The sequence below is a fragment of the Gorilla gorilla genome, chromosome 6 (assembly GCF_029281585.2).
Source record: "Gorilla gorilla gorilla isolate KB3781 chromosome 6, NHGRI_mGorGor1-v2.1_pri, whole genome shotgun sequence".
In the NCBI taxonomy this organism is placed as follows: domain Eukaryota; kingdom Metazoa; phylum Chordata; class Mammalia; order Primates; family Hominidae; genus Gorilla; species Gorilla gorilla.
The window spans coordinates 88,100,810-88,122,654 of record NC_073230.2 but is presented as its reverse complement, the minus strand read 5'-3'; the positions used below and the strand labels follow the sequence as shown (position 1 = coordinate 88,122,654).

Below are 21,845 nucleotides of genomic sequence, written 5' to 3'. Positions count from 1 at the left end.
TCGCCTGAACCCAGGAGGCGGAGGTTGCAGTGAGCCGAGATCATGCCACTGCACTTCAGCCTGGGCGACAGAGTGAGACCCTGTCTCCAAAAAGAAAAAAAAAGAAGAAAAGAAAATGGGGAGAATGTTAGCACTTAATTTCCCAGTATTGTGAGACTTAACATATGTCAGTCTGGGCAGCATAGCGAGGCCCCACCTCTACCAAAAATTTAAAAATTAGCTGGGCATGGTGGCTGGGGCACGCCTGTGGTCCCAGGTACTAGGGAGGCTGAGGCAGGAAGATCACTTGAGCCGAGGAGATTGAGGTGGCAGTGACCTACAATCGCGTCACTGTACTCCAGTTAAAAAATAAGTGTCGGGCCAAGCGCGTTGGCTCACGCCTGTAATCCCAGCACTTTGGGAGGCCAAGACAGGCAGATCACGAGGTCAGGAGATGGAGACCATCCTGGCTAACACCGTGAAACCCCGTGTCTACTAAAAATACAAAAAAGTAGCCGGGTGTGGTGGCACACGCCTGTAGTCCCAGCTACTCAGGAGGCTGAGGCAGGAGAATCGCTTGCAACCAGGCGGCGGAGGTTGCAGTGAGTTGAGATAGCACTCCAGCCTGGGCGACAGAGAGAGACTCCGTCTCAAAAAAAAAAAGTGTGGCACTCAATAAATGAGTTGTTATTTCAGTGGCAAGCCCTGAAAGGGGGTCTACAAAGGCCCAGTGGGCGAGGCTGAGGAAATGCCTGGACACGACCCTTCTCATGGCATTCCCGGGGCGCCCGCATCAGCCCCTACCCACTCCCGCTCGGGGACTTTCTCGGAATCGCGCTTCTTCTTCCAGCAGCCTCGAGGCCGGCCCCGTCCAGGTCTCTTTAGCTCCGCCCCCTGGCGAGGGGCGTGGCCTCCTCAGGGCCGGGGCGTGGCCCAACCGGGAACTGGGGCGTCGAACTCCCCTTCCCAGTCTGGAGCCACCCAATCCAGGCGGGGCGGGAGGCTGATCACGTGACCAGCGAGTGGTCTCACCCTCCTCATATGCCAGTACCACCTCCTCCAGTCCCAGAGGGGGGATGTCTTACTCCTTTCCGTGAAGCAAACCCTTTGAGTACAGTTTGCGTCCACAAAGCGTAGGGTGAGATCCTTGGGAGCAACTGGGCCCGTCTCTGCTCCCTCGGTGGGGTTTTGTCTCCTGGCTTCCCCCAAGTGCGAGGCAGTTGGTCTCGCCCAGCCGGGTCCTGGGCGCGGCGGCGGCAGCCGCGTCACTGGCGGGCGGGATCCCTCCGCTCTGGGGAGGCAGCGCTGGCGGCGGGGCTGGGGCCACTGAGGAAATCCATCCGCGCCGCCGCCGCCGCCGCCGCCGTCGCCGCCTCCGCCGCGGAGGAAGACAGCGCCGCCTGCGCACCGCCAGCGACCCCCGCCGCAGAGTCCCACCGCCACAGGTACCTTCGCTGGCAAAAGGAGTCCTCTCGCCCCCCAGCCCCAATTTCCCCCAGGGGAACCTCTCTTTCTTCGGTCTCCCCGGGCTGGCCTCCTGGGAGCGGACGTAACTCCCCAGACCTCCCCTCCCTTCCCCTCTTGCCCGGTCGCTCCCAAACCCGGAAGGGGAACTGGGGGGACCCTCGCCTTCCACCGTGCGTGCGCTTCCCCGCACCATCAGCGAAGTTTTTGCCCGACCCCAGACCCCAGCCGAGCCCCGACTGCCTCTTGCTCCCTCGGAAGTTGGGGGGCTAAATTCCGGGCTTCCTCTAGGCCCCGCCCCGCCCCCTTTCCCCACCGCCACCCTCCCGCCTGCCCCCGGGGAGCACCCCTCGTGTCCTCCACTGTCGCACCCCTGCCGGCCCTCGCCTTGCACAACTCCAAAATCGGGGAGAAGCAGGCAAGGCCGCGCGCCACCCTTCCTTTCGTCTCCACCCTACCCCCGATTTGGGTGCTGCCCGTGGTTTCTGGCCCTACTCCCCGAAACTGGAGCCCTCGGCGCCGTATTCCCTTTACAGATCCTCACCCCAAGCCCAGCTCCCAGCCGCCCGCCCCCCGCCCAGCTTTCTTTTAGGCAAAATGGAGGTCGTGGGGGCTGGAGGGCCAGGTCCACTGCGCTTCGCAGCGCCGCACCAGCCCGCGCCTTCCAGCTGCCAGATCCAGGGACCCTCCCGTCACCTCTCCTGAGCCCCGCCAGACCTGCGGAGGCGGTTGCACCCTCATTTCTCTATGGAGCCCCGGCTGCTATATCCCTAGAGTCTGGGGGCTGCTGAGGGCCCTGGGGGGTGATGGGGACCGAGGGCTGAGAGCGTCGCCCCCGCCCCCAGTTTCTTCCTCCAGCCGTGCTTCCTTCTGCCCTGGGCCTCCGGCGGTGCCGCCAGGCCTGGGCTGCTAGTAGGTGGAAGAGGCTTTGTGCGGGCCTGGGGGTTGGGTAGAGTAAGGAGTTCTGCCCGCACCCCCCACCCCCCGATTTTGAGGATCACCCCTTGGCACTGGCGTAGAAAGCTGAACTTACAAGGAGGGGAAATGTCAGTGGAGAAGAGGAACGCCCTGCGCCTGGGGGAAGTGGGAGCTGGGTGGGGGACGCCTGGGCCGGCCAAGTGCAGTGTGTACGGCCGGATCGCACAGGTGTCCCGCGGGCGGGGAAGGACTCAGGCTCCCGGAGCGGAGCCAGCCAGGCCCCTGGGGCCCGGGCGCGGAGCCTGCGGGCTGGGCCCCCCGGGTGTCCAGGGCGCCGCGGCCAGGCCGCCTGGGGCCGCCCGCCCGCGCCTGGGAGAGAGCACCTCCGCGCCTCGGGGCCGGGGACCTCGTTGCGGAGCCGTAATTACTCGAGAGCGGCTCCCACGGGCTTTCTGCGGGCGCGGCGGGGCGGGCGGTCCCTGCGCTGGAGGGAGCAGCGGCTCGGGGCTGCCTTCCCCGCCGCTGTCACCCCCACCCGCGGCGGACGGCTAATGGGGCGCAGCCGGACCGGGGATTATCCGGGGTGAGCCGTCCAGAACCTATTAGCGCCCAATCGGCTTTTCCCAAATCCTGTAAACAGCCACCCGGGCCGGTTCTGGGGAGGGCGGGAGGCTGGGTCGGGCGGGGGCGATGGGGCCGGGGGTGGGGTCACCCACCCTACAGGTCTCTGCCGTGGATGCGGTTGCCTTGGCAACGGGGCTAGGGTGGGGGCATTTCACCAATGAGGTGCTCTCGGTCCGGGTGACGGTTGCCTAGGCAACCCCACGAACAGCCCAGCTTTCCCCTCTGGTCTCTCCCCCCACCCGCCACCATCGAAGCTGGGGGTGTGTGTGGAGGGTGTGCGCCTTGGGTGAATTTCAAGAGGCACCGCCCCTTTTAAAATTAGGTGCTTGGAGGGCGGTGCCTGTGCGGGCTGGGGCAGACGCCAGGTCTGTTTTCGAAGGGACACCCCCCCACCCTCCCAGTTCCTGCCGCGGGTGTCCTGCCCGGGCTGTGTCCGAGGGAGGGGTTTCCCCTGCGCTTCCTCTTGCACTTCCCGCTCCGTTTCCGGGGGGCGGGAGGAAGATTGGGGAAGTCGGCTCTTACTCGGCGACGTCTCTGGTGCCGGAGACCCTGGTTGTGCCCGGGGACGGCGGCCGCGCCGCCCCTTCCCCCTCCCCTTGCTTACCCCTTCCGGGCCGCGCTGCAACCCCGCCTTTCTCCCCACTTCCCCGGCGGCCTCGGGCCTGACGTCAGCCCTGCATCCCCCAGGCCTCGGGCCAGCGGCCAGGAGCTGCCTCCCCCAGCCCTCGTCCCGCGGCCCCCAGCCGCCCCCAACCCCGCCCCACGGGCCCGGCACCATGAGTGAGCTGGAGCAACTGAGACAGGAGGCCGAGCAGCTCCGGAACCAGATCCGGGTGAGGGCCTGGTGCGGGGCGGGCGATTCATGTGTACACTGCCCGGTGCCCTGGACCGGGTTGGGTGAGGGTGTTGGTGGGGGAAGGGGGAGGGAGGGCCCCTTAATGGCTCAGAATCTGACCCTGTCCACTCCTGTCTTCTGTTCTCTTCTCTCCCTTTCCTCCCCAACCTGTCTTCTCTCGCGTCTCTCTGGCTCTGCCATCCCTTACAGGATGCCCGAAAAGCATGTGGGGACTCAACACTGACCCAGGTGAGGGCACTTGGTGGCCAGGGGGTAACTAGGGGTTGAAGGGGCAAGGATCAGAGGCCGGTGCTCTCTGCAGTCCTGCTGCGTGGGCCTCCCCGAGCGCATTCCGTCTCTACCTCCAGATCACAGCTGGGCTGGACCCAGTGGGGAGAATCCAGATGAGGACCCGGAGGACCCTCCGTGGGCACCTGGCAAAGATCTATGCCATGCACTGGGGGACCGACTCAAGGTGTGTGTGTGCACGGGCTGGCGCTGTGGGCCGACTTTCTAGCAGGCCGTGGGAGCAGCCTCAGATCTGGCGGAGTAAGCAGGCCACCAAAATACCCAGAGTACGTCTGGAAAAACGGTGACTCCCAGACATGTCCGCCAGACCTGGACAGGCAGGACCATGCTGGTGAGAACTTGTGGGCTGCAGCTGGAGACTGTCTCTTAGGTGGCTCACGCCTGTAATCCCAGCACGTGGGGAGGCCAGGGCAGGATCACTTGAGCTCAGGAGTTTGAGACCAGCCTGGGCAACATAGTGAGACCCTGGCTCTACTAAAAATTGAAAAATGAGCTGGGTGTGGTGGTGCTCACCTTGTAGTCCCAGCTATGCGGGGGAGGCTGAGGTGGGAGGATCACTTGAGCCTAGGAGTTCCAGGCTGCAGTGAGCTGTGATGGTGCCACTGCACTCCAGCCTGCACAACAGAGAGACACCCTACCTTCTCCCACCCAAAGGGAAGGGGGTGTGTCTTGTTTTCACGCCACCCTTCTGCTCTCCCTACACCGTTCCCCACCAGGCTGCTGGTCAGCGCCTCCCAGGATGGGAAGCTCATCATCTGGGACAGCTACACCACCAACAAGGTAGGGTGGCACGGGCTGCGGGGTGGGGCAGGGCCACAGGGCCCTGGCTGGCTCTGACCCCGGCGCTGCCCCTGCTCCACAGGTCCACGCCATCCCGCTGCGCTCCTCCTGGGTAATGACCTGTGCCTACGCGCCCTCAGGGAACTTTGTGGCCTGTGGGGGGTTGGACAACATCTGCTCCATCTACAGCCTCAAGACCCGCGAGGGCAACGTCAGGGTCAGCCGGGAGCTGCCTGGCCACACTGGTGAGGGGCCTGGCCCAGTTCGGGCCCTTTTTGGGGTTGGGGGGTGCACTGCCCTCTGTGTGGAGACCTGGCTGACCAGCTCCTTCCGCAGGGTACCTGTCGTGTTGCCGCTTCCTGGATGACAACCAAATCATCACCAGCTCTGGGGATACCACCTGGTGAGGCTCTGCCAGGGCTGGGCAGTCTGGGCAAACCCACACTTCCTGCCTCAGGGGCCACCGTCCCAGTGTTCAACATGCAGCATGCACTGTAGCCTCCCTCTCCTGGTGGGCGCTAAGGGGGTCAGGGAGGGATGCATCCCCTCCCCACCTAAGGCTCTGAGAAGAGCCTCCCTGGACCCTTCCACAGGGTTGGGCTCACGTGGTGGGGCGGGGAGAACAGGGACTCTGTTCTTCGCCCTGTCTCTTATCTTTTCTTTCTTCTTGTCACCTCTCTAGTGCCCTGTGGGACATTGAGACAGGCCAGCAGACAGTGGGTTTTGCTGGACACAGTGGGGATGTGATGTCCCTGTCCCTGGCCCCCGATGGCCGCACGTTTGTGTCAGGTGCCTGTGATGCCTCTATCAAGCTGTGGGACGTGCGGGATTCCATGTGCCGACAGACCTTCATCGGCCATGAATCCGACATCAATGCAGTGGCTGTGAGTTTTGGGGCGAGCTGGGCCAGGCCCTCCCCACCAGGCTCCCGGCCCTGCCCCTCACCCTCACCCCATCTGGGTCCCGTGTCCTGCAGTTCTTCCCCAATGGCTACGCCTTCACCACCGGCTCTGACGACGCCACGTGCCGCCTCTTCGACCTGCGGGCCGATCAGGAGCTCCTCATGTACTCCCATGACAACATCATCTGTGGCATCACCTCTGTTGCCTTCTCGCGCAGCGGCCGGCTGCTGCTCGCTGGCTACGACGACTTCAACTGCAACATCTGGGATGCCATGAAGGGCGACCGTGCAGGTGACAGCTGGGGCCCAGGCTGGGTGGGCGGGGACCTGGAGCCCAGGCCAAATGGGTTCTGACTTCTCCCTTCTTCACAGGAGTCCTCGCTGGCCATGACAACCGCGTGAGCTGCCTCGGGGTCACCGATGATGGCATGGCTGTGGCCACGGGCTCCTGGGACTCCTTCCTCAAGATCTGGAACTAATGGCCCCACCCCCACTGGGCCCAGGCCGGGAGGGGCCCTGCCCATGCCCACACTACAGGCCAGGGCTGCGGGGCTGGCGCACTCCCAGCCCCCTTCCCTGGGCCACGGGGCCTTGGGTCCCTGCCCTCCCACCCAGGTTTGGTTCCTCCCGGGGCCCCCACTGTGGAGATAAGAAGGGGATGGAATGGGGGAAGAGGAGGAGCAGGAGGCCCTCATCCTGCTGCCCTGGGGTTGGGGCCTCACCCCTCTGGAGGGCCAGAGGCAGGAGGTGGAAACCCCAGGGGCTGGCTTTTTTAAAACTGGTTTTATTTTAATTTTTATTATATTTTCAGTTTTTCCATAAAGGAGCCAATTCCAACTCTGTACCTGGTCTCTGCCCTTGCTGTGTTCTCGTTTCTGGACTTTGTTGCCTGAGGGCTACTGAGGGGGTGGATGGCGGGGAAGGTATGGCGCCTGCCAGGCAGCTGGGGCTGGGGGTGGGGTCCCCACTCTCCCTCAGAGCAAAGCTGAAGCCCCAGCCCAGAGCCTTCCGTCCAGAAGTTCTCGGATAAGCAGTCCTCACCGTGGTTTCCCCCATCAGGCTGCTGACCAGAGCCAGCCTGACTAGGCTGGCACTGCTCAGAGCTCCTAGTTCCCAGCTCTGTGCAGAGCCACTCATCCCCATGGCTCTCCCCAGATAACGAGCAGTGGAGGCGGAACAGGAGAACACACACCAAGTTTTATTGGGAGAAGGGAGTATTTACAGGAGCAGGTAAAAGAGAGGGAAGTCACACAGGGTGGAGAGGGGGCGGGGAGACTGTGGGTACAAGGCAGACAGGGAACACGGTGACCCCTGCACCCACCCCAACCCCAGGAAGGGCAGGGGAGCAGCGAGGGCCCAGGAAGACCGGGGCCGGGGAAGGACAGCAACAGGGTCTGAGTCCCTGGGCAGGGGGGCTCAGGGGCTTGTAAACATTGACCACTCTCAGAAGGGGATGGGGGTGGGAGAGGGCTCCCCCTATACTTCCTCACAGGGTTAAGGCCTCTCCAGGCTCATGGGCCCCCTAAGTCCAAAGTCTCTTTAGCTGGGGAGAAGGGGCAGGAAGAGACAGGAAGAGTGTCCCCCTTCCCCTGCATTGGCTGCGGCAGGGGTGGGGGGGTTACATTCAGTCACAACAGGAGTCTCCCCCACACCTGGCAAGAGGGAAGGGGAGCTGGGGGCCAGCAGCAGCAAACACTCCCCCCGGCCCGTCACCCCTTATTGCTTTAGAGAGAATATTGTCTTTTCAGGGACGCTAACACTGTGGGAACCAGGGAGAGGCAGGTGGGGGCCCCCCACCCCGAGGCCAGCTTGATCCCCCAACACTGACCTAGTTGCCACTTTGGTGCAAAAAAAAAAGAAAAAAAAAAAAATCCAACAACAGAAACCCAAACACCATCTTTCTGGGACTAGATGGGGGAAAGAAACGGGCCACTCCCCATGTCCCCAGGGCAGGAGGGAGAAATACATTCATGGAGGGAGGCAGTGGCGAAGCCTTGCCCTAATACTGCACTCTGAACAATGAGGTCAATGGGAGGAGCTGGATGAGAAACCCAAAAGACAAAACTGTTACAAAACCCAAAATGGGCAGAGACGAACCCAAGTAGGGGACCGGGAATAAGAAGTGAGTGAGCAATAGAAGGGGCAGCCTTCTCTGACCCAGGAGCCGCACACTTCTCTTCACCCCAACCTTACCCAACGGTAAAAAGCGCATCATATCAGACCCGGGAGGCCACCCGCTCCTCTCCCATTTGGTCAACGGAGGGGTCAGGTGCAGAGCTGGGTGGTCCACATCTCACGAGCTGGCTACAGGTTGGGGCCCCGGGAGGCAGCCCCTCTACTGCAACCCTAAGCCCAAAGCCACCCACTCCTTGCCTTTGAGGCCCCTCCTCCTGCCCCCTTCACTGGAGAAACAGCTCAGCCTTCTCTCTGCAGCCTCCGGAGCAATCATCCACCCCCGCCGCTCACAGGGGTGAGGCAGGAGCCAGGTAGGGGTGAGGCGGGGGCTTGTGGCCCAAAGAATACATTCACGTGGCAAGGCAGAGAGCTGGGGCTTTCAGGTTCAAAGCCAGGGTGTCCCCCAAAATGGCAGCGGTGGGAGACGCCCCTCACCAGGGCCAGAGTCCTGCTGCCCCACCCTGCCAGCCAGAGAGGTTGGCACGGCCTGGCCCCTCCCGTCTACTCCTCGGCCAGCACAAGATGGCAGCCAGAGAGCTGGGGCCGCTCGTCCAATTTGTGCAACTGTCCCCCAAAGCAGCGAAGCCAAGGGGCTACTTTGGCCCCACCCCGGACACCTCAGCCAGCCCCAGTGACAGGAGCTGCTCACAACGGGTCTGGCGGGTGGGGCTCAGACAGGCCTCCTGTGCAAACTGCTGGCCCCCAGCTTCCAGTTACCCCATGGCCCGCCTTCCGGGGGTAAGTATGGCCTTGGGGGCCAGGCAGGACAGGTCCACGGGGCCTGTGTCCCCACTGCCCCAAAATAACAGTGTGTTTTTTCTTTCAGCCTCCTAACCATTTTTTTTCATTTTTCATCTTTTTTTCTTAAAAAAAAAAAAAAAGCCAAAAAACAAAAACCTCTGTGGACCTTCCATTGTCACACCCACTATCCTCACAGCAGGAAGGGATGTTTAGAGTCTAATTTTTAACAATATTTTTGCCTCTCCTAATGTTTTCTTCAAAGTCGTTTAAAATTAAAAAAAATAAAAAGAAAAACCCCCTCCCCCAGTCTGTAAAGTGCCTCGTGGTGGGTGAGTTAAGGTGCATCGTGTGTTTGTAACAAGTGCTGGGGACCCCGCCCCTGCCTCTTCCTCTGCTCTCTGCGGGGAGCCTGCAGGCTGGGACCCTCGGTCCACGCCGCTGTGGCTGCCCTGGCCTACAGCCCAGGGGCTGGGGGTCCGGGCTGGTCAGTAGTCATCCACGCTCTCGATCTCACCAGAAGATCCGTGCAGGGAGTACCCTGAAGCCGGGGAGAAGCTGCGTCTGAGCTCTCTCCTGGGCTCCTCCTGCCCTGTGCCAAGGAAGTCCCGCTCCTGCCCCAGCCCAGCTCACCCAGGATGCTGGGGTCTGAGTGCAGCATCAGTGCCCGCCTCTTGGCCTTGCTGCCTTCCCCGGGGCCGAGTTTGGTGCTGTGGTTGGCCTGGAAGGCCGTCTGCAGCGAGGCGCTGCTCAGCCATGCCTCCTAAGGCAGTGGAGAGGAGGGTGAAGGTCAGCAGGCGCCAGGCAAGCCCACCCCAGCTGCTGGTGCCGGCTGCCTCACCTGCTGCTGCTGCCGCTGCTGGCTGGCTTTCTGCTTGGCCCTCCGCTCCAGGAATTGTTTGGCAAATTCTTTGGCTTCCAGCGTGTCCCCCAGGCAGGAACGGATATAATCGTGGACATCATAGGGGGATTCCACCTCCTTGAGGATCGCTACAGCCATGGGCACTGCAGGATGAGCGAAGGCTGTCAGGGCCCCCTGGCCGGGTCTGGAGACCCAGGTCCCGCCCACCTCCTGGGAGCCGCTAGCCCACCGTCCAGGCTGCCCGTGGCGCTCAGCGTGTGCAGCATCTGCTCGCACCACTGGGTGAAGCCGTCCTGGGGCCTGGGAATGCCCTGCAGCAGCTTCAGCAGCTTCTCTTCTTCCTCCGTCTTTTTGCGAATGGGCCGACCCGATAGGTGGCTGTATGAGTCACTGAAGGGGGAGGGTGAGTCAGGGTTGGAAATCAGCTGGCAGGGGTGGGGGGGGGGGGGTCTGCCACCTTCCCCCTCAGGGCCATCCCGGAGCCTCCAGGTGCCACGCCCACCTGAGAGATGGGCTGCTCCGGCTGTTCTTCAGGCCGAGGCCACGGACCAGGCTCCCGCCGCTCTTGGGGGTGTCCTCCCAGAGCCCCAGGCCGCTGCTGCCGCCCCCACTCTTGTCTGGCCCGCCCCACAGTGGCCCAGCCTCAGACACCCACTGGTTCAGGGGGGCAGTGCCCAGGCCCCCAAGCTGCTACAGATGGCAGAAGATCAGAGTGGCTCAAACAAAGGCACCCCAGAAAAGCGGATGGGGAGGCTTGTTTAGGTGGCAAAGGGGGACGGGTGAGGTGAGGGCCACAAGAGCTGCTGCCATCACAGGAGAGGCTGGGGCTGGGGCTGCACAAGTCTGGGTTCAGTGATCCCCCTCCCTGTGCCACCCTGGAAACTGTAGGGGGAGCCCGGGAGGTTCCCGGCCTGCTCACCACTCGGTGGTTGGGGGCCTGGGCCCGAGCTGGCTCCCGAGGTGGGGGCTGTTTGTGCAGCTGCCGCTCGCCCTCCAGCTGCAACTCCAGGAGCGTCTTCATGGACAGCCCCTGCTTGGCCAGGCCAGCCCAGAGTGGGGGCGGGGAGCTGGGTGCGGGGGGCACGGGGACCGCCTGCTGCTGCTGTAGCAACTTCAGCAACAGCTCCTGCTGCCGCACCTAAGAGGGGGACATGGTGAGGGGACCTGGCGAGGGTTCTCCCCCCAGCCAGCTAAGGCTTGGGAGCACCCACGTGCTTGCGCCGAAACAGCTCTTCCTCCTCCTGCCGCCGCTTCTGCTCCTCCTGCTGCTGCTGGCGGCGCTTCTCCTCTCGACGCTTGCGTTCCTCTTCCTCCCGCTTCGCCCTGAGCTCCACTTCTCTGCGCTCCTGGAACTGAGACCAGTGGCCCATCAGAGGGGAGAGCTGCACGGGACAGCCTGGGGCCTGCCTCGGTCCACCCTTCATTCCCAGGGCCTCAGCCCCAGGATGCCCACTCACTTTATGTTGCAGCTGGAGTTGTTCTAGAATTGGACCCTGAGTCGAAGAGTTAATTGGTATGTCCCAAAGACTGGCCTCACCACCTGCAGGGGGCAGGGGGCAGAGGCGGCTGCAGGTGGGCACTCGGGCCCACTGATCTAGTCCAGCCGCAGCAGTGGGCTCCCCAGCCAGAATGGCAGCTAGGGGCATGTGGGGGTGGGGAGCAGACCCCCGACCCCATTTCACCCGGAGACTGCCTTGGGGGTGGGGACCAGTCAGGCCACACACCTGACTGTGATGAGGCTGAGGTATGTACGTCCCAGAGGCGGCCCGAATCCGGCACCGACAAGGACCGGCTCATCGTCGGGAGCAGGTTCTGGTCCCCGCCTCTGAGGAGCAAATTGTGGATTCTTAGGACCCCAAATCCATCTCTGGTCTGCCCCCGTCCCCCCCCACCCTGTATCCTGAGGGCTCGCACGCACCACGCACCTGGGGGGTTTGAGCGCCTGGAGCTGCTGCAGGAATGCCGTGAGCTGCTGCTGCTGCTGCTGTGGCGGCGGCGGCGGTGGCGGTGTCAGGTCCCCCAGAGCTGCCTTTTCTCGGAGCGCGCATTGCGGGAGCTGGCGGCTGCAAATGGGACAGTGGAGATGGTGGGCCACAGAGCCAGCCCCGGGCCTTCTCCCAGCCCACCCCAGGCCCCCCATACCTGCTAACCAGCTGGAGAAACTGCTGGTGCTGCAGCTGCTGGTACAAGGCCGCCGCGGCCAGCTCCTGTTGCTTCTTCAGCCGCTCCTGGTCCATGTTTCCCTGCTCAGGTGAGAGCTTGGCCAGTGCCCCCAGCAGGGAGGAGGGGACTCTGCTGGACTCCTGCCGGCACCCCTCACACCCTGTCCCTCCATGCAGGGGAGAAGCGGCTCACCAGCAGTGGGGGAGGTGAGGGCCCTGGGGCAAAGGGCACGCGGCCCCACATCTTGATCACCTCGCCCAGCGGCTGGAAGCCCTCATCGCAGCCCCGCTTCACCAGCAGTGACATGGAAAAGTAGCCGGCCTGGAACCACTCTGCCATCTCCTGTGTCGTGAAGGGGCCTGGACAGGGAGCGAGGGAGCGGGAGAACCACTGGGGTCACAGGGTATGCCAGAGACACCCTGAACCGGAACGGCCTTGAGCAGCCCTCCCATCCCACACAGGTACCTTGGATCTCGCCCTGTGGGTCCTTGTAAAACCACTTCCGGGCAGCCCCATGGCTGAGCGGGAGGGCAGTGGCGGCTGCAGAGTGGCGCAGGCCCTGGGTCTGCATGGCAGCCGTGAACTGCTCCTCCTCCAAGGAGCTGTCCTGCAGGGAGGCCACCAGCTTCTCCGCCTCCTGGATGCCCAGAAAAAGAAGAAAGGCTCAGCTGCCAATCTCAGCAACATCAGGATGGGGATGGGGATGGAGCTTGAGCTGGGGCTGGGGCTGGGGCCAAGCAGGTCAGGTCAGAAGTGGGAAGGGTCCCTCCCGCTTTCTCAGGCCCCCACACCTGCTGCAGGTGCTTCAAGCCTTCATCATCCTCCAGATCTCCGGGTGGGCCAGCAGAGGAGCCCACCCCAGGACTCAGCTGGATCCCCCGAATATCATCTGGAAGGCATGAGATAGGAGGTGGAAGGAAGTGCGGGGAGGAGACAAGATAGCCTTCACCTACTCTCACTCCAGAACACCACGCTCTTGCCATGGCTCCTCAATGTGAATGCCCTGTGTGCCCACCCCCACGAGTGGGGAGCACTTTCTCCCACGGCCCCAGCGCACCCGGGAGGTAGGCCATCCCCCCTTCCTACCTTCGGCCGCTGGGGGTTCTTTCTCTGCAGCTTCGTCCCCATCCCCGTTTGTCCCCCAGAGTGGGCCCAGGGTGGGCAGTGGGGATGGGGAGCTGGACTTCTCCTCCTGAGGAGGCAGGGGGGTCAGCTCCTTCCCACCTAGAAGAGGGACATGGCCAGAGTTCAGAACCAAGGGCTGGGCCTGCCACGCGAGTTAGCACAAGCCCTTGAGTGTGGCTGGGACCGTGGGTCACACTCCCTTAAGCCGAGTCCACCACTTCACTTGGGTCAACTCAACTAATGGCAGAGGGAATGCGGTGCCCTGACCCTCGCCTCCACGCTGCCAGACGCGGCAGGAACGTATCACATCGCACAACACCACACAACACCGCAGACGTCACTCCAGGTTCTACAGCTTCTTCAAGGGACTTTCAAAGGTCATTTTGATTACACCTGATTTCTATCCGGTACACTGCCTTGAAGACATGGTTCTGCTACCCCCTGGTTCCTCCCCACCTCTCAGCACTCTTCTTCCAGTTCTAAGTAGCCTGATCCTACAAGTAGGTGGGTAGCCAATGCCCAGCCCGGCAAAGAACACCGGTGCCCGCCCGGCCCGGCCCCAGGCCCGCTGGGCACCCCGCGGCTCACCCGCCTCAGGCCCTTCCTCCTCTAGCCCTTCGGAAGGTTCCTCCTCCTCCTCCAACCCTTGGAAGTCCAGCTCCTGCTCCTCAGGAATGGGCTCCTTGGGGCCCTTCTGCATGGGGCCGGGGTGGGGAGCAGAGAACAGCTGAGGTGGGTGAGGAGGAAGAGGACCCCGGAAGGGCAGGTTCCCACCCTCGCCTCCTCACAGATACCTTGAGAGGCAAGAAGGCCCCAGAGGCATCAAAGGTGCCCATTTCTTCATCCTCATCGTCCAGGCACCACTCTGGGAGCCCATCCTTGTCCTCCTCAAAGCCGTCAGGCGCTCGGCACCGCCGCAGGTGAGAGCTGCCTCCCCCTCCCCGCCCCTCCTCTTCACCACACCCTCCTCGATCCCCTCGCAAATCAAATTCAAACTTGCGCCGCCGTTCCCCATGTTCCCGCCAGCCAGCAGAGCGGGGACCACCATCTGCGCAGGAAAAGTCAGGGAGAAGAAGAGTGGGTACCCAAGCGAAGCCGGCGGCCCCCTCTGCTGCAGCTCACGGAGCACCTCCAGGGCTGCTGTCCCGGCCACTCCCACACCAGCCAGCCTCTGCTCCCTCCCCATGGCTACAGGAGCCCACCCTCTCATTACAGTTCCTGCTCCCCACTGCCCCCGCCAATGCTACCAGGCCCCAATCTCACCAGGGCTGGCGGAGCGCCAGCGGTCGCCGTCTCGCCGGGGCCCTGCCCCGAGCCTCCAGCTGCCCTCCTCCTCCTCCTCCTGTTCCTCCCGTAGGGAGCGCCAGTTCTCGCTGTCTGAGCGGGCGTGCTCCTTCCTTGGGCCAGCCCCTCCCTCCTCAAAGCCACATCGTGCTGGGAGACGGGAAGACAGGGGCAGTTATTAGAAAGGCAGCGTGGTGCCTGGACCCTCAAGAAACATGGGGGGGCCAGCTCCAGGCCCTCCTGCCCCCAACACCTCCGAAATAAGCACCCCCAGACTGGGCCACCCATCTTGGTCCTCCCTGCCAACCCGGCCGCCGCCCTCAGCAGCCTCGTACCTCCATCCCGCCTTGCTGACTTCTCAAACCGCCTCTCGCCTCTGCAGCAGGGAAAACGTGTGGGTCAGAAACAGTACAGCCTCCCCTGCCACCCTGTGCAACTGCCCCATGCCTTGTCCACTGTGCCCTGAGGCAGTGGAGGGAGGGAGGGGACAAACGAAACCAGGGGTCAGGAGCACCGGGATCTCGGACAGGGCTTATCTGGTGGGCCTCTGTTACCCTCTAGCGACAGGACCCAGGCCTCCCCTCCCTGGCCTGCCTGGCTCTGCACCGTGCCCCCTCCCGGCCCCACCTGTCATCCCAGCTCTGGCTGCGCTGGATTTCCCGGGGGCTTCGTCCAAAGGCCCCATCGCCTTCTTCGATGCTTCTTTGGTAAAAGCAGCTGTCACCACGGCCGCGGCCTAGAGAAGAGGCCAGATGCACACTGAAACCTGCTGCACGTTCTCGAAGTCAGGGGCCCAGATCTGCCCGTCCCCAGGACACGCCATCACCCCTCTACCTCGGCTCCGCGTGCTGCCCCTGCCTCGGGAGGTGCCAGCCAGCGGGGGGCCAGCCCCTTTCCCCATCAGCCTCAGCACAGCCACGCTGTTCACTGACAGGGAGAAGTTTCTCTGAGGAGGGAGCCAGGGGCGGGAGTGAGGACCCAGGCACCCGACCACCCCCACCCCCACCCCCACCCCACAGCACCCTCCCCGCCTGTCTCCTCAGCGCTGGCCCCTCTCCTCCTAACCCGACCCATGGCCTCCCCTCCCAGGCTCCCGCAGCCTCAGCTCCTGGCCCGGTCCCACCTGTTCCTCCTCAGTCAGCGGCTCCAGAGCCAGGGGCTGCAGTGGCTCGTCCTGCAGCACCGCGGCGAACTCCTTGTCCTGCAGCTCTTCCGGGACCTGGCGGTGGGTTGGGACAGCCAAGACACCACACGCTGCCAGATCCCCTCCACAGGCAGAGGCCACCACCGCCAACCCCCCTCGCCCACGCACCCACCTTGTTCTCCTTGACGTAGAGAGCCAGCATTTCCTCTCGCCCATAACGGTAGTCAGCCAGCTTGTATTTGGGCATGGCAGGGGACGGGGGTGGGGAGGCCACGCTGCCGCCCCCGGACAGGGCCCTGAGCCTGGACACGACACAGAGAGAAGAAGACAGAGGTCAGGGCAGCCTGACTGTGCTTTCTCGAATCTCCACGGCAGCCGAGGCACAAGCGACTCACCACTCAGGCCCAAAGTTGAGTGTCTCTGCTGCCATCGTGGGGCTGGGCGTGTTTCTGAGAGGCCGGGGGTGGGGAGGAGGGGACCTGGCGTTCACTGTCCAAACACCTGTGGGGGAACAGGGGCCATGAGGAACAGCACACAAAGGAGACCTTTAAAGCGCAGGGAGGACACCATCGGGGACATCCTAGTGGGCACAACAATGGGCCCCGGACTAGCCGGTGGGTCACCTGGGGTCTAAAAGGACTCACCTGAGCCAGCCACGTGGCCACTCACACCATGAGTTACCCAGAGATGAGTCCAGACGGTGAAAGACCTGGGGGAGGCGAGGAGATGGGAAGCTCGAGTCCTTTCGGCCTCCGCAGGGCAACCACCCTTGGCCCGGGGCTCACCTGGCAGCCTGGCCCGGGAAGCAGGAGGGCAGGGGCTGGTGCTGGAGTGAACGAGGGTACCCAAGCCACTGGGAATTGGTCTGGCCTCAGTAGAGCCTGGGAGGGACCTTCACATCTGGGAAAGACCCTTAAGGAGAGCAGCGGAGAGGAGGGAGGGTTCAGGACATGGCTCTGCCGGCAGCCCTGCCCTGCCCCGCATGACAGGAGAGGTCCATTCGCCGGATGGTGTCTCTGGGCATCAGCACCCTCGCCACCCTCTCTGGGAGGCTAAGACAGGAGGTGTAGTGCAGAACTCGGGGAGGGAGGCAGCCGAGGCCAGGATGGACGTTCAGGGCAAAGATAAAACAAAAACAAGCAAGCAAGCAAAAACCCACTAGAGCCACAAATAGCTTACAGAGAAAAGGTCAGTTACGGAGAGAAGGATTAGAAATAAATCTAGGAGCAAAATTCTTTCCCTCATGAAAAAAATCAGTTGGCTGCTCAGAAGCTCAAATCCAGGGGCTTGGTCTGGGGAGAAACCCAGTGAAAAGGAGCAGGAGGTGACTCTAGGGCCACAGACGGGTACACGACAAGGACTCCAGGCAGGCAAGCCTGAGCCAAGGCGCCTCGGGCTGGTTTCCCCCACAGGAATCACACCCAGACCACCGCCCCCAATCAATAATGGAGGCTTAAACAACCAAGCCACCAAGGGAACGAGGATCTCAGGATACCAGCTGGGAAGCAGCCTCTGGCACCATCAGGTGGAAATAAGGTCTGGGCAATGGAGGCTGATGGGGGCGCGGCGGCAGCCTGTTCCTCTAAGGGAAGACGGAGGGGACTCTCAGGAGGAGGCGCATCCCTGGGGGCCCGGGCAGAGGACTCAAGCGGGTGGGCGGGGTCCAGGTGCTGCGGTGTTGTCACTGGCTGGGAGGGAGGCTGGCCCGGCTTGGTGCTGCAGCTCCCATCAACTCCAGGACGCCACAGTCTGGGAAAGAAGAGGAAGCGGGTTCAACCAGGGTGCTGAGGAGGAAAGGCCATCAGCCCCAGCTGAGCCAGCAGCCCATGACAAGCCAAGGCCTGCTCAGAGTCCAGGCACTCCAGGGGGAAACACCGGGCTCAGAGGCAACCCAAGGCCAGGCTGGCCTCCCCTGGGACCTCTCCTTCCTCAGCCTCGGCTGGATGCTCCAGTGGTGGTGTGTTCCATGACACGAAAAGCCACCAGCCTGTCACTGACTGCAGGTGGCCACCTAGAGCAATCTGGGGACAGGATGAGCCTTGACATCACGCTAAGAGAAACAGACCAGCCAAAAGAGGAGAGCTACCCCTTACTTCTCTTTCATGAGGTCTCTAGAGCAGTCACTCATTGAGGGAGGAAGGTAGAAGGGCAGCCACCAGGGGCTGAGGGGACAGGGAGCTGCTGCTGAAGGGTCCAGAGCCTCAACTGAGGAGGGGATCCTGGGGCCGCTGGTGGTCATGGCCACACACCAATGTGAGTGTACTTAGTAACACAGAATGGCACAGTTAGAGACAGTTAAAGTCTCCAAATTTTCTTGTATATTTTACCACAATAATCATTTTTTTAAAAAAGCTTTAGGGAACAAAAGGTATCTGGAGATAACCACCGCATACCTAAGTTTTCCCCACTCCAAGAAAAACACCCCACATTCCTTCAAATCAGCCTCAGGAGAGGCCATTTTGGGCCTCCTCCAGTTCATTCCTTCTAGAAGGCCAGAAGCTCATCCTGGAGGCATGAGGGTGGGAGAGAGTAGAACAGAAAAGGGACCACCTGGCCAGCACAATGGCTTATGCCTATAATCCACAATGGGAGGCTTGAAGAGAGGAGTCCGAGACCAGCCTGAGTAACAGAACAAGACCACGACTCTACAGAAACAATTCTAAACATTTTTTAAAAAAGAAAAAGTGGCCAGGCGTGGTGGCTCATGCCTGTAATCCCAGCACTTTGGGAGGCCGAGGCAGCCAGATCACCTGAGGTCAGGAGTTTGAGACCAGCCTGGTCAACGTGGCAAAACCTTGTCTCTATTAAAAATACAAAAATTAGCCAGTCCTGGTGGTAGGTGCCTGTAATCCCAGCTACTCGGGAGGCTGAGGCAGGAGAATCGCTTGAACCCAGGAGGCGGAGGTTGCAGTGAGCTGAGATCGCGCCCCTGCACTCCAGCCTGGGCAACAGAGCAAGACTCTGTCTCAAAAAAAAAAAAAAAAAAAAAATTAAATCGATGGCCTCACACTGCCCCCTGCCAGGCGCAGCAAGGGCAGCTCTCCTAGGTGCCTCCGGCTCAAGTCACCCATCCTGGCTGTGTCTTGGCTGCAAGGGGCACACAAAGGGGGAATGGCTCATGCAGCCTGAGGACAGCGACACCAAGACAGGGGAGAGAGCAGGCCCAGAGCAGGAAAAAGCCCATGCCACCCGCCTTCTTGGGAAGAAACCAGGAGAGTGAGGTTAACTCTCTAGGTACCCCCACAGCAGGGTCTGGTGCCGGAAGCTGATGGTGCCTGGCCCCTTCCTTGGACTAAAGGAACTAGTGGCACACCTGCAGGCCACCATGGGGCTCCCACCCTCCAACAGGTTCTGGACTGGGGGCGCCTCTGCTCCTCAGGGGGCTCTTGGCCAAGTCTAGAGACATTCTGGGTTGTCACCACTGGGCAGGGGGTACACAGGGCAGCCTCACAGCCAAGAGCTATGTGACTCCAGGTACCAAGTGCGCCAGTGCTGAGATGCCCTCCTCTGCGCCACGAGCATGGGCACAGCCCTTGGGGGTCTACTGGGCCAAGGGGAAGGCAAGGGAAGGCAGGTGTGTGCACGCTGGGTCATTCTCCTCTCTGAACAGCAGGGACATCATTCCCTAATTACACTGTCCCACGAGGGAAATCTGAAATCCTGCCAGGAGGAAATCTTTGAGAAAAGAATAGATTTTTTTTTTTTTTTTTTTTTTTTTTTTTAAGAAAAACTGCCTAAGTTTGTCTATTGCAAGCTCTCAAGGCCAGGTATCTGATCCCTGTCCAATGAAGACAAGAGCAGGAGGTGGCGGGGGCTGGGGTACTGCCACCTGCCCGTCTCAGCTTACCCGGCTGAGCTTTCTCAGCTCAGGGTCTCCTTCTCACAGGCCCCTTCCAGCCTGTCCCCTGCCCTGGCCCTGCCCTCAAGCCTCGGCCTACTTCGGCTCCTCGCCCCTTCCCCACCCCTTCTCTTTCTCGGGCCTGTCTACCCTCACTCCCCCAGCATCTGAATCAATGCTTTTGAAAGACTGCCCCCTGCCGGAGACAAGGGGCGAGGACACGCTGGGCCCGGGTGCTCCAGTAGGCGCCAGGGCGCGCGGGAAAGGGAGCCTGCTCTCTGGGGCTCAGAACTCGAGAGAGAAGGAAAAGACAGAGAACAGGCGGTCCCAGTGCACATTCAGCTAAGAACATTATCTCCTCACTCCATCACCCCTAAAATTAGCTCCAACACGGAGCACTGTGCCTTGGCACAGAACAGAGCACTTAAACAGAAGCACAGTCCCCAATTCCTCAACACTGGAACAACCGCCCAGCCCCAGGCCTGCTGGAGGGGACCTGGCCCTTTCTCAGGATGGAGATTCTCCAAGCGTGGTAGGGTGAGGACGCTGAGGCTTAAAAAAGAGATGCAAACCCGCATTCTTCGCGGCTGGTCGGTTATCCCAGCTCTCTCCTCTCTGAGCCATCCCAGCAAATCACACCACCGCTTGGCAATTGTCTACAAGTTAACAGTTTTCAAAGGATTTTCACTCTTTACCTCCTGTGATCCCTTTTGCCCACTTGCCCAGCCTTGGGCTCCAGCCAGGGAAAACAAGGAGGAAGCTGCTCCGACAGCGTGCGCCGACATCCTTGACACTATGCAAGACTGGAGGTGCGCACGGTAGCAGTAACCATCCCAAACTCTCAAGCATTATTCTGTGAGTTTGAAGCCATTTTACATTTGTTAGACTTTCAACATCCTTCATCTAGCCTCCTCCTCTCATCTTCTCTCCTCTAAAGTGGGCTATTTTTCTTTAATTCCCAAATTCCAATAGCAGATGTAAAAGTTAGGGCTAACGCATCAGATCACGAACACAAGACTGATGTGTCCAACAGCAGAAAAAGCTAGTCCAGAAGTTTAAGCACATGGTCCACTTGACTAACCACCACATGGGACCCTCAGGGCCCCTGGTCCCCAGGCAATGGCAGGGACACCAAGGCCAGGTCTACCCTCAAATCCTTCCCAATGGCACGACAGACCGCTGGGGGACCAAGACCTACAATCTAAGAAAATCAGATTGGAGCTGGCTAGCCTGGTGGAGGGTGGCTAGCCTAGGTCTGCAAAGGGCACAGGAAAGATGGGAAGGAGAAAGAACCCCAAATCCCCCATGTCGGCAGCAAAGGAGAGACCCTTACTGGTACCACCGATGGTGTTTCCATGCCAAAGGCGAGGGGTTGGCGGGGTTCTAAATTGAAACTGCTATATAGACTCGAAGGGGCAGTGCACAAGAGAGTGGGAAAGCTGACGATCTTCCAGAACGACACTTTTGAGAGGCAGGAGGGAAGTAAGGCTTGGGTGGCTGGAAAAAAAAAATCCAATCCAGCTAACAAGTCTTTATGTAGCATCTCCTAGTTCCTAGCACTAGGATGCAACAGACCTGAAGTCTGACCGGGAATGCGAGTAATGACTGTGTAACAGAGAAGAGAGACGAGGGGCTTTTAAAAAGTTACTCGGAAATTCTTTTTTTTTTTTTTTAAGGCAAAGTGTGAGAGCTGTGGCCAGGGAGCTGCTGCACGGAGGGGCATGAGCTGAGAAGGGCCTGGCCTGGGACGGGGAGGACAAGCAGTCTCTGCTAAGGAAGGTGTTTCCCGCGGCCGAGCAACTGGGAAGAAGGAGACCCCAATGACCCAGCACTAAGATCGCCGGAGCGAAAGGAAACAGAGGTGAGGAGGACCCAGGCGAGGTGCCTGGGTGGAGGGCAAGGCTTCCATGTTGGCCAAAGTCGTGGAACGCTTGGACTTGGGGAACCGCAAGGCCCAGCTCGTTCCGAGGGGAACCCAAATGCGCGCTGGGGAGAACTCCGGGAAGCGCGGGGCCCGGCCACCCTAGGACGCTAGGGTCGGGGGCCCCCAGGCGGCCCAGGGCAGGGCTTGGCAGGGGCCCGGGGGCGACCGTTAGGAGCGCGGGGGTGGAAGGCAGCGCGCCGGCCCGGGAGGACGGCGTGCCCTTCAGGGAGGGGCGCCAGGTGCGAGGGGGGCGAGCGGTCGCCCCCTAAGCCTGGCGCCGGCCTCCCTGGGCCTCCCCGAGGCTGGCCGGCTCTGGGGGAGGGTCCCGGCGGCGGGGATGGGCCGGAGCGGGCGGGAGAGCCGGCGGACGCACCGGGCGGCGGCGGCCTCGGGGAGGAGACGGGGGAGGGTCCTCACTGGCGGCCCGCGCGCTGGCTCCGGCGCTTCCCTAGCTCGCGGGCTCGGCGCGGCCGCCGCGGCGTCGGGGGCGGGCCTGCCCCGGGGCTGGGCTGCGGGCCGGGGGCCGCGGGGCCACTGGGCGCTTACCGCGGGCGGCGCGAGGGTCCGGTCCCGGGGCGTGGGCGGCGCGCGGCGGGCGGGGGCCGGGGACGGCGGCTGCAGCGGGGGAGGGGGCGCTGGCGCTCCCGCGGCGGCCGCTCCTCTGTGTTTGTGTTTGTAGCAAGATGGCTGCCCGCCTCGCACCACGTGACACGGACGCGGGGCCGCGGGGCCGCCCCCTCCGCCACCGCCGCCGCCGCCGCGCCTCCCTCCGCGGCTCCGGC

General features: G+C 62.0%; 2 protein-coding genes across 14 annotated transcripts; one reads left to right on the top strand and one right to left on the bottom strand.

Annotated features, from left to right (window-relative positions):
• The first annotated feature begins 967 nt into the window (after positions 1-967).
• GNB2 (G protein subunit beta 2) lies at positions 968-6,652 on the top strand. Its single transcript, XM_004045918.4, has 10 exons — positions 968-1,424; positions 3,673-3,818; positions 4,031-4,069; positions 4,189-4,295; positions 4,846-4,909; positions 4,992-5,154; positions 5,246-5,312; positions 5,592-5,793; positions 5,886-6,102; positions 6,183-6,652. Exons 2-10 carry the CDS (start codon positions 3,762-3,764, stop codon positions 6,287-6,289), a joined length of 1,023 nt encoding a protein of 340 aa, XP_004045966.1. The 5' UTR covers positions 968-1,424; positions 3,673-3,761; the 3' UTR covers positions 6,290-6,652.
• Positions 6,653-6,987: 335 nt separating this feature from the next.
• On the bottom strand, positions 6,988-21,751 carry GIGYF1 (GRB10 interacting GYF protein 1). 13 transcript variants are annotated; one of them, XM_063708609.1, is made up of 28 exons: positions 21,610-21,751; positions 16,797-17,050; positions 16,087-16,213; positions 15,946-16,010; positions 15,697-15,802; positions 15,474-15,603; positions 15,281-15,376; positions 14,992-15,103; positions 14,785-14,893; positions 14,493-14,533; positions 14,137-14,307; positions 13,668-13,921; positions 13,462-13,567; positions 12,835-12,972; positions 12,540-12,637; positions 12,214-12,385; positions 11,941-12,107; positions 11,728-11,828; positions 11,511-11,648; positions 11,310-11,410; positions 11,043-11,125; positions 10,797-10,937; positions 10,505-10,723; positions 10,088-10,275; positions 9,815-9,975; positions 9,565-9,728; positions 9,357-9,486; positions 6,988-9,281 (listed from the first exon to the last, which is right to left on the bottom strand). In XM_063708609.1, exons 5-28 carry the CDS (start codon positions 15,729-15,731, stop codon positions 9,181-9,183), a joined length of 3,156 nt encoding a protein of 1,051 aa, XP_063564679.1. In that variant the 5' UTR covers positions 15,732-15,802; positions 15,946-16,010; positions 16,087-16,213; positions 16,797-17,050; positions 21,610-21,751; the 3' UTR covers positions 6,988-9,180. The 13 variants fall into 13 exon arrangements, with proteins under 13 accessions (XP_063564679.1, XP_055248973.1, XP_030868616.1 ...); XM_055392998.2 differs by having other exon boundaries at positions 6,988-9,264; XM_031012756.3 differs by having other exon boundaries at positions 16,087-17,050.
• Positions 21,752-21,845: the final 94 nt, after the last annotated feature.

Excerpts from the sequence above, each read along its gene's own strand:
- GNB2 (XM_004045918.4), top strand. The coding sequence starts at position 3,762 with ATGAGTGAGCTGGAGCAACTGAGACAGGAGGCCGAGCAGCTCCGGAAC. Across the intron at positions 4,910-4,991 it reads ACAGCTACACCACCAACAAG|GTCCACGCCATCCCGCTGCG; the intron begins GTAGGGTGGCAC and ends CCTGCTCCACAG. Across the intron at positions 5,313-5,591 it reads AGCTCTGGGGATACCACCTG|TGCCCTGTGGGACATTGAGA; the intron begins GTGAGGCTCTGC and ends TCACCTCTCTAG.
- GIGYF1 (XM_055392991.2), bottom strand. The coding sequence starts at position 15,731 with ATGGCAGCAGAGACACTCAACTTTGGGCCTGAGTG. Across the intron at positions 11,126-11,309 it reads CTCAGCCTCATCACAGTCAG|GTGGTGAGGCCAGTCTTTGG; the intron begins GTGTGTGGCCTG and ends TGCCCCCTGCAG. Across the intron at positions 9,729-9,814 it reads CGCCACGGGCAGCCTGGACG|TGCCCATGGCTGTAGCGATC; the intron begins GTGGGCTAGCGG and ends CTCATCCTGCAG.